This window comes from Haliotis cracherodii, unplaced genomic scaffold (assembly GCF_022045235.1).
Source record: "Haliotis cracherodii isolate W230 unplaced genomic scaffold, xgHalCrac1.p SCAF_2, whole genome shotgun sequence".
Classification (NCBI taxonomy): Eukaryota; Metazoa; Mollusca; class Gastropoda; order Lepetellida; family Haliotidae; genus Haliotis; species Haliotis cracherodii.
In genome coordinates this window covers 54,249,480-54,268,067 of record NW_027266275.1, presented here as the reverse complement: position 1 = coordinate 54,268,067, position 18,588 = coordinate 54,249,480, and the positions used below count along the sequence as shown (strand labels likewise).

At 45.6% G+C, this 18,588-nt stretch overlaps 1 protein-coding gene across 3 annotated transcripts in view; it reads left to right on the top strand.

The window, feature by feature from the left end:
• The first annotated feature begins 274 nt into the window (after positions 1-274).
• LOC139468245 (uncharacterized) overlaps positions 275-18,588 on the top strand; it is a 65,104-nt gene continuing 46,790 nt past the window's right edge. Inside the window, exons 1-2 of one of the 3 annotated variants that reach the window (XM_071250084.1) lie at positions 275-370; positions 13,542-13,679. In XM_071250084.1, coding sequence (XP_071106185.1) covers positions 329-370; positions 13,542-13,679 — 180 coding nt within the window. In that variant the 5' untranslated portion in view covers positions 275-328. Of the gene's footprint in view, positions 371-9,055; positions 9,130-13,541; positions 13,680-18,588 lie in introns of those variants that run through there. The other 2 variants (XM_071250082.1, XM_071250083.1) reach the window with 2 other exon arrangements.

Sequence of the window (18,588 nt, the reverse complement as noted above, 5' to 3'; positions counted from 1 at the left end):
AATACGATATTAATATAGTCACGGATTCTGGGAATAGTTTTGTGAGAAATGTGGGCAAGTGGCGTAGTAGTATAAATATCTGTAACACAAAGGAAACGTCTTTCAAGGGCGGAGCACGGAGTGGGGATGTGTCTTCCGCCGATGTAATTGTCCTTGAGAAAGTCGTTCCTGTGTTCTGTATATCGATGTAACCTGCTGTCTGCGCCCACTCACTGTTATCACGTGCAGTCTGCCTGACAATTTGTCCGCATTATTCCAACTGTTGCGACGTATACTCCGACGTCTGTAAATTGCCCAGGCTGGGGAATGGAGACAAGTGGTTGATAACATGAGCGACGTCCAAGATTATTGCACGTATACGTGCATGCAGGTAAGTGTGTGTGCGTGCGTGCGTGCGTGTGCCTGTACTAGTCCAATGACGATTTTATAGTGCCAGCACACTAAGATACCATGCCGCAGTTTAACATGAATACCCCACTCTGGCACAGTATACGGACTCCCATTGTTTTGGACCCTTAATGCCGAGCGCCAGACAGGGTAACAACAAGTATCATTTTTTACGTATGACGTGGACGCTCTGCCACTAGACCACGGAGGCGATCCAACCCCGACGGAGTACGGTGACAGTATCAGCTGTTGTGACTACATATACGTACTCCTCATATTCGCGGGCTCTTACAAGCAGGGGTTGATGTGGACCTCTTCAGTATGACAGAATAAAGTGAGATATTTAACAGGATTACACAGGATTAACAGGATGGTGGTTACTTCCCAACTAGGGATAGAGGCATGGCGCAGAGATAGGAACAAATGTTTGCATTAATTAACACCTGTTACTTATGGTAGTGTGTCAATTCCCCACTGGAGCACACTTTGTACTTTAATTCTAGGGGCACACAATCAATGAAAATGAACAAACAGTACCAGATTCCAGAGCAAAAAAGGCCCCCATAGTATCTCCTATTCTATTTGTTTGTTTGTTTGTTTGTTTGTTTAAGCCGCAGTTACCGAGCCTCGCCACCTTTTTAATATGTATATTGTTTGTTTGTTTTTTGTTTAAGCCACACTCAGCAATATTCCTGCTATATGGCGGCGGTCTGTAAATAATCGAGTCTGAACCAGACAATCCAGTGATTGACAACATGAGCATCAATTGGGATCGATGACATATTCTATCCCGGATCTTCACGGGTCCGTAGCTATTTCAGTGGACAATGTGTGAAGCCCATTTCTGGTGTCCCCCGCCGTGATATTGCTGGAATATTGCTAAAAGCGGCGTTATACCATACTCACTCACTCACTATTTCAGTGGACTAGTCTTGAACGTGAGGCTAACCCCATGTCACCTCAAGTCGTTCTTTGTGTGCTGAACCAGGTTTGTAGACCGACGCGGTCAACACTGTCCACCAATTCCAGTGTTACACTAGCATCTTGTCGACCTCGATACATGCACGCTAAATAGTCACATGTGTCCCCGAGATACGCCACGTGAGAATGATGCTGGGGCAGAATTCGTGTCATCGTTGGGGGCGTTGCTCAGCTTCAGCTTCTATTACCCACAGGACGTCGTTCTGAATGCGGCGTAAAATAGCATACACACGTATGTTAATTCCTCTACTCCGCGCTCCGTAGACTACCGGTCTGGGACAGTTTCAACATCCAGACGTCATCACACAATGGCCTTCCGCAACAACGGAGTCCAGTTCGTGTGGTGCTGGGGAAGATCAAACCCACAAGACACCGGTCTATAGGTTAACGCAGTCCATATGTAGCCAGACTACTGCAGCTAAGAACTGACTCGAGAAAATTGTGAATTATCCGAGGCACAGCATGGTTAATGCCACCCCCGATAACCAGTCATGTGTATTTTATGACCATTCCATTCAAAAAATACCCTGGACCGATTCGATTCGTTCTTCTCCAGCACTCTATCTCTCCTATCACGAACGTGGCACAGAATTTCGTTCGCTGATGACTTTGAAATCAACAACCAATCAAAATGCCCCTGTGAACGCTAATTCAACATTTATATACATTCAAAATCGCAGCCTCGCAAGGGCGAGCCCTCGATATATATGGAATCAGGAGACTGTCATGATAAATGTTTTGAAAAGATGTATTCCCCAGTACACTAGATAATCGAGGACGGGATAAGGCCTTTATAGTACATACAGTACAGTATTGCCGTGAATATATCATTGTTTTATAATGTTCTGTGTATAATTTTGTGTTTTAGGGGCTTGGGCCTTCAAAATGCTTTTCTCCCATAAAAGTTTGGAGGGAGTGAGTGAGTATGGATTTACGCCGCTTTTAGCACTATACCAGCAATATCACGGCGGGGCTTTGGCGTGACGAGCGAATGCTTGAACCACTAGGCTACCCCATGGCGCCATAAAATATTTGAGGCAATTAATAGGAACTGATAGGTGGACCAGGAATAGAGAAAAATATCTATCGCATTAGTCCTGACCGTGGAATATATTTATTTTATGAAAAAAAAAAAATCTAGAAAAATATATACAAAAGCAAGTCTAGCCAGCTCAAGCTATTCCACTCTGAAATCAGGATAGGGAATTTGTTTTTATTTTTAGAGTCAAGAAGGATATTGTGTAATATACGATTTCAGAGACTAAATGTTAGTCTACTATCGCATATGAAAGATACTGTGCTAATGACGCGGCCTGGTCTAGTCTTGTAGGGTGCAAGGATGGTCAGCACCTGAAGGTATTAGTAGATACACATCCGGAAGGTGTACAGACGCCACAAGAGGGAACTATCTCTCCACGTGTAGGAAGCAGGGAGGTGATGCTACTGTAAGGGGATTACACACAGATGTAGGGCTCAATACCCTTCCCATTAACCTGATAAGTCATGAGGAGTTGATAAGCAGCGAAACAATACGGATCATCGTCATCGTCATCAGTATTGTCATTGTCGTCAACATCAACAGCACCTTTGTGATGATCATTGTTGTTATTATTTGTATCGGTAGTGTTGTTGTCATCATCTTAATTAGTTACAGGTTTCTGTATTCAGTGAGACAATGGTTGGACTTGTTGCTAGGAATCATGCAATGTGATACAAATCGTTTAATTATAAGGTTAAACATTGTGTTGAGTTATTTAGCCTGGCAACGTAAGGGAATGATAAAGGCAATGTGTATATTCTGTGTGTTGTGGCGAATTAGAAACCACTATTCCGGATACTGCCGCCTAATACAATACCGCCGCTTTATACAATACTGCCGCTTAAAACAATACCGCCGCTTAATACAATACCGCCTCCTAAAACAATACCGCCTCCTAATATACAATACTGCCGCCTAAAACAATACCGCCCGAATAATACAATACCGCAGACTTATACCGACACAGACTATTCTGCCAATTATAACAAACAGTAGACAATACCAAAAAGACCTCCAGAGACAATACCCACGACTACAACCGCCAAAGACCATACCGCCAACTACAACCATACACCAGAGACCATATCGCCGACTACAACCTCGAGAGACCATACCACCGACTACAACCATGCACCAGAGACCATACCACCGACTACTACGTCCAGAGACCATATCACCGACTACTACGTCCAGAGACCATACCACCGACTACAACCATGCACCAGAGACCATACCGCCGACTACTACGTCCAGAGACCATACCGTCGACGACAACCATGCACCGGAGACCATATCGCCGACTACTACCTCCAGAGACCATACCGTCGACTACAACCATGCACCAGAGACCATATCGCCGACTACTACCTCCAGAGACCATACCGTCGACGACAACCATGCACCAGAGACCATATCGCCGACTACTACCTCCAGAGACCATACCGTCGACGACAACCATGCACCAGAGACCATACCGCCGACATCAACCGCCATAGACCATACCGTCGACGACAACCATGCACCAGAGACCATACCGCCGACTACTACCTCCAGAGACCATACTGCCGACTACAACCGCCAGAGACCATACCGCCGACGACAACCATGCACCAGAGACCATATCGCCGACTACTACCTACAGAGACCATACCGCCGACTACTACCGCCAGAGACCATACCGCCGACGACAACCATGCACCAGAGACCATATCGCCGACTACAACCGCCAGAGACCATACCACCGACGACAACCGCCATAAACATTACAGCCGACAACAACCACCAGAGACCATACCGCCGACTACAACCTCCAGAGACCATACGGCCGACTACTACGTCCAGAGACCATACCACCGACTACTACGTCCAGAGACCATACCACCGACTACAACCATGCACCAGAGACCATATCGCCGACTACTACCTCCAGAGACCATACCGTCGACGACAACCATGCACCAGAGACCATACCGCCGACATCAACCGCCATAGACCATACCGTCGACGACAACCATGCACCAGAGACCATATCGCCGACTACTACCTCCAGAGACCATACCGTCGACGACAACCATGCACCAGAGACCATATCGCCGACTACTACCTCCAGAGACCATACCGTCGACGACAACCATGCACCAGAGACCATACCGCCGACATCAACCGCCACAGACCATACCGCCGACTACTACCTCCAGAGACCATACTGCCGACTACAACCGCCAGAGACCATACCGCCGACTACAACCATGCATCAGAGACCATACCGCCGACTACAACCGCCATAGACCATACCGTCGACGACAACCATGTACCAGAGACCATACCACCGACTACTACGTCGATAGACCATACCGCCGACTACTACGTCCAGAGACCATACCGTCGACTACAACCATGCGCCAGAGACCATACCGCCGACTACTACGTCCAGAGACCATACCGTCGACTACAACCATGCACCAGAGACAATACCGCCGACTACTACCTCCAGAGACCATACCGTCGACGACAACCATGCACCAGAGACAATACCGCCGACTACTACGTCGAGAGACCATACCGCCGACTACTACGTCGAGAGACCATATCGCCGACTACGACCTCGAGAGACAATACCTCCGACTACTACGTCGAGAGACAATACTGCCGACTACAACCACGCACCAGAGACAATACCGCCGACAGCTACCTCCAGAGACAATACCGCCGACAGCTACCTCCAGAGACAATACCGCCGACTACTATAGCCAAAGGCCTTATTTAGCCATACATGTATGTGCCCTTGCGTCAACGTCACGTACCACTACGCCTGGTTCTTCTTTGTTTGTTTGTTTATTTGTTTGATTGTTTGTTTCTGGTTTAACGCCGTACTAACAAATGTTCCAGCTATATGGCGGCGACCTGTAAATAATCGAGACTGGACCAGACAATCCACTGATCAATACTGCGAGCAACGATCCACGCCGTCCGGATACGATGACACAATATTAACCGACTCACGGAGCATGACAACCCGATCTATTAGGTTGCTGGGGACCAATTCTAACCCGGAAACACCCGAAGTCGGTCACTTAATTCGCCCGGTAAGCGTAATGACTGACTACTACCCATTAGGGGGCACAGGTGGCCCAGCCGTCTGAGGCCCCGCGATTCTCTGTGCAGAGTTGCGTCCCTTGGGCACGCCAGAAACCTGTGATTGTGGGTACGAATCCCGGTAAGCCCCGATTATGTTTCTAGGTTTGTCAGCACAATACCCTTGCTCGTGTGTTTCACCGAAGTGGTAAACGTCTGAGACCTGCACCACTTCGGGCTTTCCTCCAACATTAAGCTGACTCGCCGCGATATAACTGGCGTTAAACCAAACTCACTCACTCACTCTACCCATTCCATCAGTGTCCATGGGTATGTTCTTTTCACAAAATGCCAGGTCAGTTATTTTGACATCTGATCGTACAAATGAAAAGTCAAAGATCAATCAATCAATCAATCAATCTCGGATGTCAGTCATACAAAACTATTTACTGACTAATATTTACCACGCGAAAACGTGCAACAAATGATTCATACACTGACACTTGAAGCACATCACTCTCTTTGTGCCTTTTAACACAAACTGCTCACTCCTTCGTGTAGCCATAACTAGATTGTGACCTTATGACCTCGTGTCATCTATGCCAGATCGGAATGCGCACTCAGCGACCCCTAGTGGGGTAATATTAACACATGCGCAGTGGAACCCTACAGTGTAGGTGGACGGTTTCAATTTCATGAGTTTTGATGACATCACTGCGATAAATATTGTCCGTGCATGCCCTAGGGAACACTTTCAATTGTCACGCATCGTTTAACCTGTGTGACTGAAGATATATGTGAGTCGCATAAATGTTAATGGGATAAATTAGTTTTCGGTCAGTTGCTTTATCGTTTTTTCAACCCCGGGTAGAAGTGATTTAATCTTTCAGAAAACTCTTCAATGAAGTGTGCGTTGGTGGAGTGCTTTGACTTTTCTGAATGATTCCCGCGTTTTAAGCGTCATAGAAGTTAAATGTTAATTCATAGGTGGGGTGTCATTAACTTTTAAACCAGGTCGTGCAAAATGCCAAGAATATTATCGCCGACAGTCATGTAGGACGAACAATGTCTCATGTCAATTCTGTTACGGCCACGCGCGTATTATGGTCGTCATGTGCAGGTATTCAACACCCAGCACCACGGGTCGTTTCCTTCTCTTTAAGTATACGGCCAATCATTTAGTATTCTGGGATGGGAGTGGGAGCCAATGCATAAGAGTTTTCTTTAAGTCATAAGATTGTTTCGGTTACTGTATCAATACACTCATGATGTTGATTTTTTCTGACAGACGTTGCCGAATAATTTCTCTTTTTACAATAAGCTTTTTTTTCCAAACATTCAGCATTTCCAGCAGTATTTTCTGGAACATATAATCTTTTTTTAACAAATACTTCCTGCCTCGCTCTAAAAGCAGGAACACGTTGCAAAACATGAGTACATGTATGTTTTAACATAACATTAACAGGTATGTCGGTACAATCGAAATTGCCTTCAATTCATCCTTTCATGATATATGTACAAGACAGGTACACCCAACCCCCAGTACCACCAACATACCCCAACCTCAACACCATCCACATACCCCACCCTCAGTACCACCCACATACCCCACCCTCAACACCATCCAAATACCCCACCCTCAGTACCACCCACATACCCCAACCTCAACACCATCCACATACCCCACCCTCAGTACCACCCACATACCCCACCCTCGGCACCACCCACATACCCCACCCTCGGCACCACCCACATACCCCAACCTCAACACCATCCACATACACCACCCTCAGTACCATCCACATACCCCAACCTCAACACCATCCACATACACCACCCTCAGTACCATCCACATACCCCAACCTCAACACCATCCACATACACCACCCTCAGTACCATCCACATACCCCAACCTCAACACCATCCACATACACCACCCTCAGTACCATCCACATACCATACCCTCGGCACCACCCACATACCCCACCCTCAGTACCATCCACATACCCCAACCTCAACACCATCCACATACACCACCCTCAGTACCATCCACATACCCCAACCTCAACACCATCCACATACACCACCCTCAGTACCATCCACATACCCCAACCTCAACACCATCCACATACACCACCCTCAGTACCATCCACATACCATACCCTCGGCACCATCCACATACACCACCCTCAGTACCATCCACATACCCCAACCTCAACACCATCCACATACACCACCCTCAGTACCATCCACATACCATACCCTCGGCACCATCCACATACACCACCCTCAGTACCATCCACATACCCCAACCTCAACACCATCCACATACACCACCCTCAGTACCATCCACATACCATACCCTCGGCACCACCCACATACCCCACCCTCGGCCCCACCCACATACCCCAACCTCAACACCATCCACATACACCACCCTCAGTACCATCCACATACCCCACCCTCGGCCCCACCCACATACCCCACCCTCGGCACCACCAACATACCCCACCCACAACACCACCCACATACCCCCACCCTCAACGCCAGGACTTCAGCAACCCATGCTTGTCGTAAAAGGCGACTATGCTTGTCGTAAAAGGCGACTAACGGGATCGGGTGGTCATGCTCGTTAACTTGGTTGATGCATGTCATCGATCCCAATTGCATGGATCGATGTTCATGATGTCAATCACTGAATTGTCTGGTCCAAACTCGATTATTTACAGACCGCCGTCATAAAGCTGGAATATTGCTGAGTGTGGCGTAAGACAACCAACCAAACCAACATAATCCCGCATCATGATTAACATCAACAAAGTAGCCTCATTTTGATCGAGACAATTAGGTATCCACTTGTTGGAGGGTCTAGGTTTGATTTCTTTACACATTTTCATAATACTTTAATACATACCTTGGTAGGTTACAACCACCGCTAACTAAGAACAGAGAATCGGGACTAACTATCCATGAATTTCTTTCATCATTAAAAGGATCCATTCATAAATTAAATCAGTTCTCAACCATAAGTAGAATACGATAGTCCTTTCACCAAAACAGATAAATCTCAAAGATTATATCTAAAATAACTATTTGCTTCTTGGCAAGCATCTGTGCCAAGTTAAGACCGAGGTATTAAAGCATTATCCTTAAAGGAATTCTGACACTCCAGTCACCTCCATTATACAATGGTCGAATTTCCAAGCTTTACTTAAAGTATTCTGGAATTCGACCAGTACGCCACGTGATTGAGAAGTTGACACCCCCGCTACCGCGATTACCGTTGTACCCTGAGAACCCCCGGGGTGAATATCTCACTCTGGTTCACCCCGTGTCACACGCCGCTGAGAGGGATCTATACTCTCTGTCGCCTCTCACATAAGCCGTGCAACTTTGATCGGAGTCGAACAGTCGCCGGAAAATCTCTGTCTGAGGGCGGCATTCTTCCACATCAACATCACAATAACCGATTAAAGAGCTATTTCCTGGTCAGCACCGGAGCGGAACTTCCATGCGTAAGGTCACATGACCCCCCTTATTCCCGAAGTATGTTATCTCCCTCAACCTGTGATACGCTTCCCAGCATCAGCTGTTGATGTCCGTTTATAACACTACTGATGGGAGTAGCCGAGAATCATATACAGGCGGTAAGTTCACTTTTAACGTGTCTAATTTCTAACGTTGACAGTTATTTCAAATTATTAATTTATGTCATAACAATACCATGGCTATAGATAAATGCTCATAATAATAACACATCTAATATCGCCTGTGTCCTGATATAAGCCTTTATATTTCAAGTCAGTTAGCCTGTCGTATATCTGACAGACTGATACGAATGTATTATATAGTCAATATGGTCAATTAAACAACTGAAGCCGACGTTTAGATGACAGAGCGTCGTCGGGGTACAGTAAGGCTCCGTGCTGATGCAGTTGGTATCCTGAGTCAGTCAGCACGCTCACTAGCACAATACCTAAAACAGTCGCCCGTTCTGCTGGCAGTCAAGAGCAGGTGGGACTATGTTTATTTGCAGATATGTTCGATCGTTTGTTTACTGTTGGTTTGAATTTAACGTTTGATCATGTGGTACCCATTTAGAAAATATTTAAACGGAATCATTTATGCCAAAGTAGTAGAATTACTGCATGTATTACGTGAACGTGTTTAATCGTGCTGGGCATGTATTTCCATATGGTACCTTCAATACTTTCAAAGGAATGGATAACATATTTCAAAGCTAGTTGACAGATGCGTTTCATGGGAGGTACAGAGAACACGTTTTGAAAGAATTTATTTGTTAGATAAATGCATTATGATAACTATTATTATCAGTTGTGGTTATATTATGACATTAATAAAAGGCAGTAATAGCGTTACATTTACTCCATGTTTTCTTACTGTATTCCAAGGCAATGCCACATCAGTATGTATAAGATTATTGTGAAGCCTTCTTACTCCAGTATTTCCGAAACACTACTTTCCGGACGAGTATTTGTACACAAAGTGAAATTACTTCGTACCAATAATTCGTTAATCCGGAAATTTGTTAATCCGGACTATAACAAAGGGAATTAAATTAACGGGGTTTTACTATATACGTATTTGTCCTTGATACAGAGTAGGACGTGTCCCTATACCTACATCATCTGTACCTGAACGCGTTGATGATATGTGCGACGCACTAACGTTCAGCCTCCGTGACATATCCCAGGTATTGTTTATACATATGCGCCCTACTTTCTACTTCACAGCGGTTATTGATTTTTCATCAAACTAGTGGCACAGCCGTTAATGTCAAATATCTCCTGATCACAGACCCATACAAATGACTGGCAGGTCTAGACCAGCTATATACATTAAAATACCAGCATATATTATCAAGTATACAAAACCAATGGTCTGCTGTACTTATATAAAGTAGTCAGCTGTTTAACACGTGCAATATAGAATGTTTTAACTCCATATAACGTTGAGCATTACACAATACTGATTGTAGCTTCGGCTCAATCAAATACAACAAAATGCAGACTACAGTCCCTCATATAGACGACGCTTAGTCTCTGAAAATATATAATTTTGATAGAAACAAATAACTCCATTTAAATTTAAAAGGAGCCCCAGTGAGATGGAAGATGTAGTGGGAAATCTAGACTTGCTTCAGTTAGGGCTTTTGCATTACAGAAAAGTCTGGTCGGAAGGGAAAATGATATGGTTCAGGGACTGTGAAACAAACTACCCCTAATATCACAGTCCCAGTGGGATTTATCTTTGTACATGAATCATAGATTTAATTTTACACAAACGTGTCCAAAATATTTACGGACGTATAACCTGTTTCAGTCATATTTTCACTGACGTCAGCCAAATCAAATTATTATGCAACCTGATATCGTCTCGGTGTAATAACATGTAATTTATCGTCCGCCGTCTTCAACAACAATACACTCGTAGACGCCAGCCGTGCAGGGACGGCGACAGGACAAAGGTAGAGTACACATGTTGAAATTGTTTCCCATCGCTTAGTCGCGTACCAATGATACATGCTGTAGGAATTTGTTTGTACAGTGAAAAGTGTGTATGCACCTGCCAGCTGTACTGATAATATACACAACCTGCATGTCGCTATGTGAAATATGTGATCAATGTCAATCAATTGCTGTGGTTGAGATAAATATGAAGGTCGTGATTGTTGAACCTTGTCATAAGCTTGAACCTAGCCGTGCCATTGAAGTTGTGAATGTATATTTACTGGGGTTAAAAGTGAAAGCGAGTAAACATATTTTTAAAGGCAATGATATTAAAGTGAAATTATATTATATTTTGGTAATAGGTGCCCAAGTGACAAGGGACAACGATGTCCCAGGTCCGCTTCACCACGTGACTACAATGTATGTAGCCCATTTCTGGTGTCCCCGGCCGACATATTTATTGAATATTTCTAAAAGCGGCGTAAAACAATACCCACTCACTCACTCACTCAAATATATAATAAAACCTCGTTAACTCGTACTCCAATATAACTAGAGTTATCATTAAGACGATGTAACTTTATGGTCCCGTAAGAACCCATATCAGGCACCATGGTCTAATGTATCGACATTCCGTTTGTCTCGAACTACGGATTACTCGATACATGTTTGATTGTCCTCAGGACTTGACAAGGTGCCACGGCACACAGTGCTGTTGTATACATTATTGCTTGCTGTGTTTGAGAGATGACCTCACAACCCTGGTAAAGTAGGTAGTGATGTCTATATTGTGTGATGACGTGTATGCACTGCGTGTGCAACCTTTTTTCTATTTTTCGGAAAAAAATGTAACTTTCTGATTACCGCATTCTATGTAGCCCATGTCGAAACACCACGTGGGGAATCTGGGGCAGAATAAACCCCCAGGATCTTATGCCTGTTGTAATGGACGATTATTTGTTTGTTTGTTTATTTGTTGTTTAACGCCGCACACAGCAATATTCCAGCTATATGAAGGCGGTCCAGTGATTGACAACATGAGCATCGATCCACGCAATTGGGACCGATGACATGCATCAACCAAGTCAGCGAATAATGAGAATCGGGTGGTAACATGGCATTTGTGACCTGGTTCATGCTCATGAGGTCAACCATTGGTCTACCTCGCTCAGATTCTGCAATTCCTTTGACTGTGGCGTAAGACAATATGCAGTTACTGCTGGCCAAAGTTTATAAGTTTATGTGGGGAGAGAGAGAGAGAGAGAGAGAGAGAGAGAGAATAATCTCTATGGACAAATATTAGATGAGACATTATTTAAGTGGTGTTAATAGTAAAATAATTTGGCCTCTTAGTTAAGCTCATTAAAAAAACTTGTATATCATTTTTAAAAAAAGGCTTCTTGGGATGAATTAGAGTTTCCACTGACCACACCTAGTCCTCACCATGACTGTGGAATATATTTATTCATAAAACAAAAACTAGATATAGATAAAATCAAGTCTAGCCAACTCTATTCCACATTATCAGAAATATCAGAAATTATCATCAGGAAAATTATTTGTTTTAATTTTGGAGGAGAGAAATGTTTTGTGTATTAACAGATTTCATAGACTGTATATTAGTCTAGAACCACACCCAGCTCCTCCCTATATGAGATGACCACACCCTGAACATGTCCGTTAATAAACACACAACGGCCTTGTATGGTAAGAAGGTCCTACTTGAAACACGAAGCCTGTTCTTATTACAAGGAGCAATCACACTCTGGAACAATTCCACAGTTGACTGAACATCGCGCCACTGAACGCAATTGTCCACGTGTTACGAAACTGAAGGTGCGAAATACCGCAGCAAATGTAAGCAAGCACTTGAGTCCAACCACCTCCTAATATATAACAAACTGTCAACACTGTGGTAGATCCTAAACATTCTACGCCAGGTGCCAAGTGATCGCGTCATAGCGATTGTGTTCTTATAGCCAAGAACCATAGTCGCTATTGTATGTGTTCTAGTCTTATAGCGGGGAACCCTAGTCACGATTGTCTTCTAACTTTGGTGCTGATAACTGAAAGAGAGTGCAATTAACTATTACAATTTGTATTCCACCTCGTTTTGTTGCCAATTTGATCTGCGTGACTAAACGCCCGTGTTAGAAATGAAAGTTTGCTCTTGTGTAAGACTGACTAGTGTTGCGGAACAGTGTTGTGACTGAGAGTCGGAGTTACGTCAGACAAACTGGCTTTAAACGATACCCCAAAGTTCTGTTATCAAAAAGGTTTTTAAACGGATGTAGTTTACACGTTTACAGAAGAAATTAAGGGCTGTTCACAACAAGGGGCATTTTAAAGTATTTTCATAGGACACTGGCTCAAAGGAAGTGACATCATTGACGTTCAATGCACTGAGGGGTGATGGAGGCTTAATGGTAAACTAGTGAAATAAGGAAATTAAGCTTAAACGCATCAGAGGTAAGTACACGGGAAGGGTTTCCATGGAAACCGGCATTTCTATATTTAGCCAGAGGAGCATCTTCTGCCTGCACCTCATCGTTTCGTCAGTTTAACAGTGGCTACCATCTTACTTTCAGCGGGCAAACAGCCGGCTTGGTGAGGGGAGAGGTTCCGTCATGGAGACAATATGGCTACAACGATCGGGACCCCAGATCCCATGGGGGTTCCGACTACAAGGGGGTCGGGAATTTGGACAACAATTGGCTATACAAAGGGTGAGTCCCTACCAAGACACTCTCTCAACATCTCTCTCGTACTAACCCTTGACGCTTCTCCTTACGCATGCTTCTCTAAACATGTTTCAAAGTTTCTGTAAACGCTAGGGTGAACAAAGTCAAGATTCCTAAACAAGATTTGTTTCACGGTGTGCGATCAAAACACAGATGTAAAATCTGTGTTTTAGTTTTTTGCTCATCGCCTTTGATGAAGCGATACCTGAAGACACTCATCATATAGTATTTCAGTTACATGTATGAAATACGATCGTGTCTAGGTCGTTCTTAATATTTTCAAGGTCAGCCTCTCATAGGTAAAAGTGAGTTGACTTTATACATAGTTTACAACAAATTTCCCTACTATCAGGTTAAATTAAGTTATTAAACTTTGACAGCTTCGATCGCACAACGAGGAGTAACCGGACACCCACAGACAGCGTCTGTCGCTCGCCTTCCCTAAATTCTTGCCCCTGGAGTTAGAGTGGGAAGTAGCGAGGGGGTCCCATAGCTGAGAAATATAATCTGAACACACGTAACCCATGCCTGATAACGATAAGGGGGACATTTATACTTGGCGCCGTAGCAAATACGTACCCTGTGCCAGTATAAGACTACAACATTGTTCTGCAAAGATTTCATTAATATTCTCAAAGCCTTGAAGTGGGACGAGTCAAGGAATGTTTTTACGCCCCCTCATTTTAGTTCCCTCCAAAACAAATTCCCTGGCTCTGATGTCTGCGATGACGAAAATAGAGTGAAAGTAAACAAGTGGCTGGCGAGTTAAAGTTATTGATAGGGAAACCATCTATTACAGTCCTTGTATCTACGTGCGATTGCACCTCAGCTCCCCTTGCGCTACCGGTGGCAGAGGGGGGTTGTAGAAAATGCGATTGCTGACCTGTAGGGCTTATGTAATTTACACTGGGGTGGTAAAGGTGAAATACGAGGGCTGTTCCGCATAGATTCTGAGTGCCTAGTGACAAGGGTTGCTGTGAGGGGGGTTAAAGATTACATGGAGGGAGGGGTTGTTCAGACACATCATTATTTGCCCTGAACGGTTAGATCATTTATTTCATAACCCTGAGGCACGATGTATCATCATCATCATCATCATCATCATCATTATTATTATCATTATTATTGCCTAAATACAGACACCTATATTGTAGAATCTGTATGTACGCCAGGGTTGGTTTACGTGTGATATTATCGAGATTAGTTACTATTTGTTTGTTTGTGTGTTTGTTGTTTAACGCCACACTCAGCAATATTCCAGCTATATGACGGCGGTCCGTAAATAATCGAATCTGCACCAGACAATCCAGTGATTGACAACACGAGCATCGATCCACGCAACTGGGATACGATGACATGCATCAACCAAGTCAGCGATCCTGATCACCCAATCTCGATAGTCACATCTTACGACAAGCATAGTTGCCTTTCACGGCAAGCATGGGTTGCTGACGACCTATTCTAACCCGGATCTTCACGGGTCGATATATAAGTTACTGAAGTTGACAAGCTATGATGATGAGTATATAGTATGGGCGGTTGTTGAGTCATTATTCACGTCCTAGTGGTAGGGCTGTTTCCGGCTTTGTCTCACACCAAAGCTTGACTCTGAGGGCAGGGTGATACACAACGGAATACTGTTTACTGAGCCTCAGTTTGCAAGAATTTCTGTTGTTAATATTAGTAATGAAATGTTGGCAGCTGTTTAAATCTGGATATGAGATGCTGAAACATACCGGCATTCTGGGCGTATCTACTTGATATGAAAGATCAATTTAGGGAAAAAATACTTCGCAGCACGCAATTTAGTAATACCCGAGGAATTGACTGTGCAGAATATGAAAGAATAAGCTGGATCATGTGCGGACAATTTGACCAGACAACTGCATTCTCATGACGGGCTTACAACAACTGTTTAACCACCCATTACAGTCAACTAGTTTTCTGGGTGGAGCTGAATGTATGGTTGGGAGTGTGGGTGGTGTGGTGGGGAGTGTGGGTGGTGTGGTGGGGAGCGTGGGTGGTATGGTGTGGAGTGTGGGTTTTGTTGTGGGGAGTGTGGGTGGTGTGGTGGGGAGTGTGGGTGGTGTGGTGGGGAGTGTGGGTGGTATGGTGTGGAGTGTGGGTGGTATGGTGTGGGTGGTGTGGTGTGGAGTGTGGGTGGTGTGGTGTGGAGTGTGGGTGGTATGGTGTGGGTGGTATGGTGTGGAGTGTGGGTGGTGTGGTGTGGAGTCTGGGTTTTGTTGTGGGGAGTGTGGGTGGTGTGGTGGGGAGTGTGGGTGGTGTGGTGTGGAGTGTGGGTGGTGTGGTGGGGAGTGTGGGTGGTGTGTTGGGGAGTGTGGGTGATATGGTGGGGAGCGTGGGTGGTATGGTGGGGAGAGTGGGTGGTATGGTGGGGAGTGTGGGTGGTATGGTGTGGAGGGTGGGTGGTGTGGTGGGGAGTGTGGGTGGTGTGGTGTGGAGAGTGGGTGGGGAGTGTGGATGGTGTGGTGGGGAGTGTGGAGTGTGGGTGGTATAGTGTGGGGAGTGTGGGTGGTGTGGTGGGGAGTGTGGGTGGTGTGGTGTGGAGTGTGGGTGGTATGGTGTGGAGTGTGGGTGGTATGGTGGGGAGTGTGGGTGGTGTGGTGTGGAGTGTGAGTGGTATGGTGGGGAGTGTGGGTGGTATAGTGTGGGGAGTGTGGGTGGTGTGGTGGGGAGTGTGGGTGGTATGGTGTGGAGTGTGGGTGGTATGGTGGGGAGTGTGGGTGGGGAGTGTGGATGGTGTGGTGGGGAGTGTGGAGTGTGGGTGGTATAGTGTGGGGAGTGTGGGTGGTATGGTGTGGAGTGTGGGTGGTGGGGTGGGGATGTGGGTGGTATGATGGGGAGTGTGGGTGGTATGGTGGGGAGTGTGGGTGGTATGGTGTGGAGTGTGGGTGGTGTGGTGTGGAGTGTGGGTGGTATGGTGTGGAGTGTGGGTGGTGTGGTGTGGAGTGTGGGTGGTGTGGTGTGGAGTGTGGGTGGTATGGTGGGGAGTGTGGGTGGTATGGTGTGGAGTGTGGGTGGTGTGGTGTGGAGTGTGGGTGGTGTGGTGTGGAGAGTGGGTGGTGTGGTGTGGAGTGTGGGTGGTATGGTGTGGAGTGTGGGTGGTATGGTGTGGAGTGTGGGTGGTATGGTGTGGAGTGTGGGTGGTGTGGTGTGGAGTGTGGGTGGTGTGGTGTGGAGTGTGGGTGGTATGGTGGGGAGTGTGGGTGGTGTGGTGTGGAGTGTGGGTGGTATGGTGGGGAGTGTGGGTGGTATGGTGTGGAGTGTGGGTGGGGAGAGTGGGTGGGGAGAGTGGGTGGTATAGTGTGGGGAGTGTGGGTGGTATGGTGTGGAGTGTGGGTGGTGGGGTGGGGAGTGTGGGTGGTGTGGAGTGTGGGTGGTGGGGTGTGGAGTGTGGGTGGTATGGTGTGGAGTGTGGGTGGTATGGTGTGGAGTGTGGGTGGTGTGGAGTGTGGGTGGTGTGGTGGGGAGTGTGGGTGGTATGATGTGGAGTGTGGGTGGGGAGTGTGGGTGGTATGGTGTGGAGTGTGGGTGGTATGGCGTGCAGTGTGGGTGGTATGGCGTGCAATGTGGGTGGTATGGTGTGGAGTGTGGGTGGTATGGCGTGGAGTGTGGGTGGTCTTCTACAAATTGACTGGACAACAACCCTGTGACCGAAATATTAGTCTGTCTTCATCAAATTGGTTGGACAAGAACCCAGCTGTTATGGTTAATAAGTAACAACTGTCAACCGTCCACTTACTCCAAGCAGCGATTGTAGACTCTGCTGTTTCTGCTGGCCACGGGCCATAGGACCATCAGCTACGTAGACTCTGAAACCTTCTTACAAGCAACGTCCCTGTGTTGGTACTCAGTATGTATGTAACACATATGTATCTCACTGAGCCAAACATACAATACTGGCCTTAGGGTCACAGCTCCCTTCGAGTATATGCTCGGGACTCACACACATCTGTATAGTACATTAACACTGCATGCCGTCCTAACGTTGTACCCCGGGTACAAGAAGTCATACATATGACGACACGAGTTTTTATTCGAACTACACGTAGATGGTGCACATTCTGGGAGGATCTGCCGTGTGGTTGACTAATACTTTTGTCTTTGGATACTCGCCAGTACGTGTTGCCATGGTGATGACAGTCTGGCACTGGTGCATGGAGACCTGTCATTCGTTTTTCCAAGGAATATTTCGGTGACTTCCAACCATTTCGACACGTGATTTATTTCTCATCCACGGAGATATCATCATTTCAGATACTACTCGTCCATTTTGTCAAACGATTCAAGTTAGCCATCAATACTTCGCAAGGCTTGTTCAAGGCCCTGGTAACATTGGTTACTCGCAGAGTGAGTAGCGCGGACTTGAATTAGCCGTTGTGAGTTATTGTGGATTAAGAGTGTCGTTTCTACATTCTATAGGACGTGAACATGGCTTGAATTCTAGTGTAAGATCTGATGCTAATGAATTTCTGACAAGTATTTTCTCTAGATATGTTGTTTTGTACTATGTAGCCTGTCTCACGAACGTTGTTCCGAACACAAACCCCTAACGTCAACACCCCTCCACACCAAGCCCATTGCGTGTGTCTGTCCTTATATCATGTAAACAGCGAACTGATTTGGAGGGAGCGTTGGCTGCAAAGTTTGAATACATTTTTTTAGTTAATTTCAAATAAAAAAAGATATGTCTCTAGTTTCTCCAATAATGTTTATTCGTCTCTCTAGTTATTTCTTAACCTCGAATGCAAACATTCAAACCTGGAAATTAAACACGGATTCGTTTTTTTCTCGAAAGCTATTTTGGGATTTCCAGACACGCATTTAACTTTAGGCAAGCACTTGAGACAAGAACATGGGACTGAATTAGATT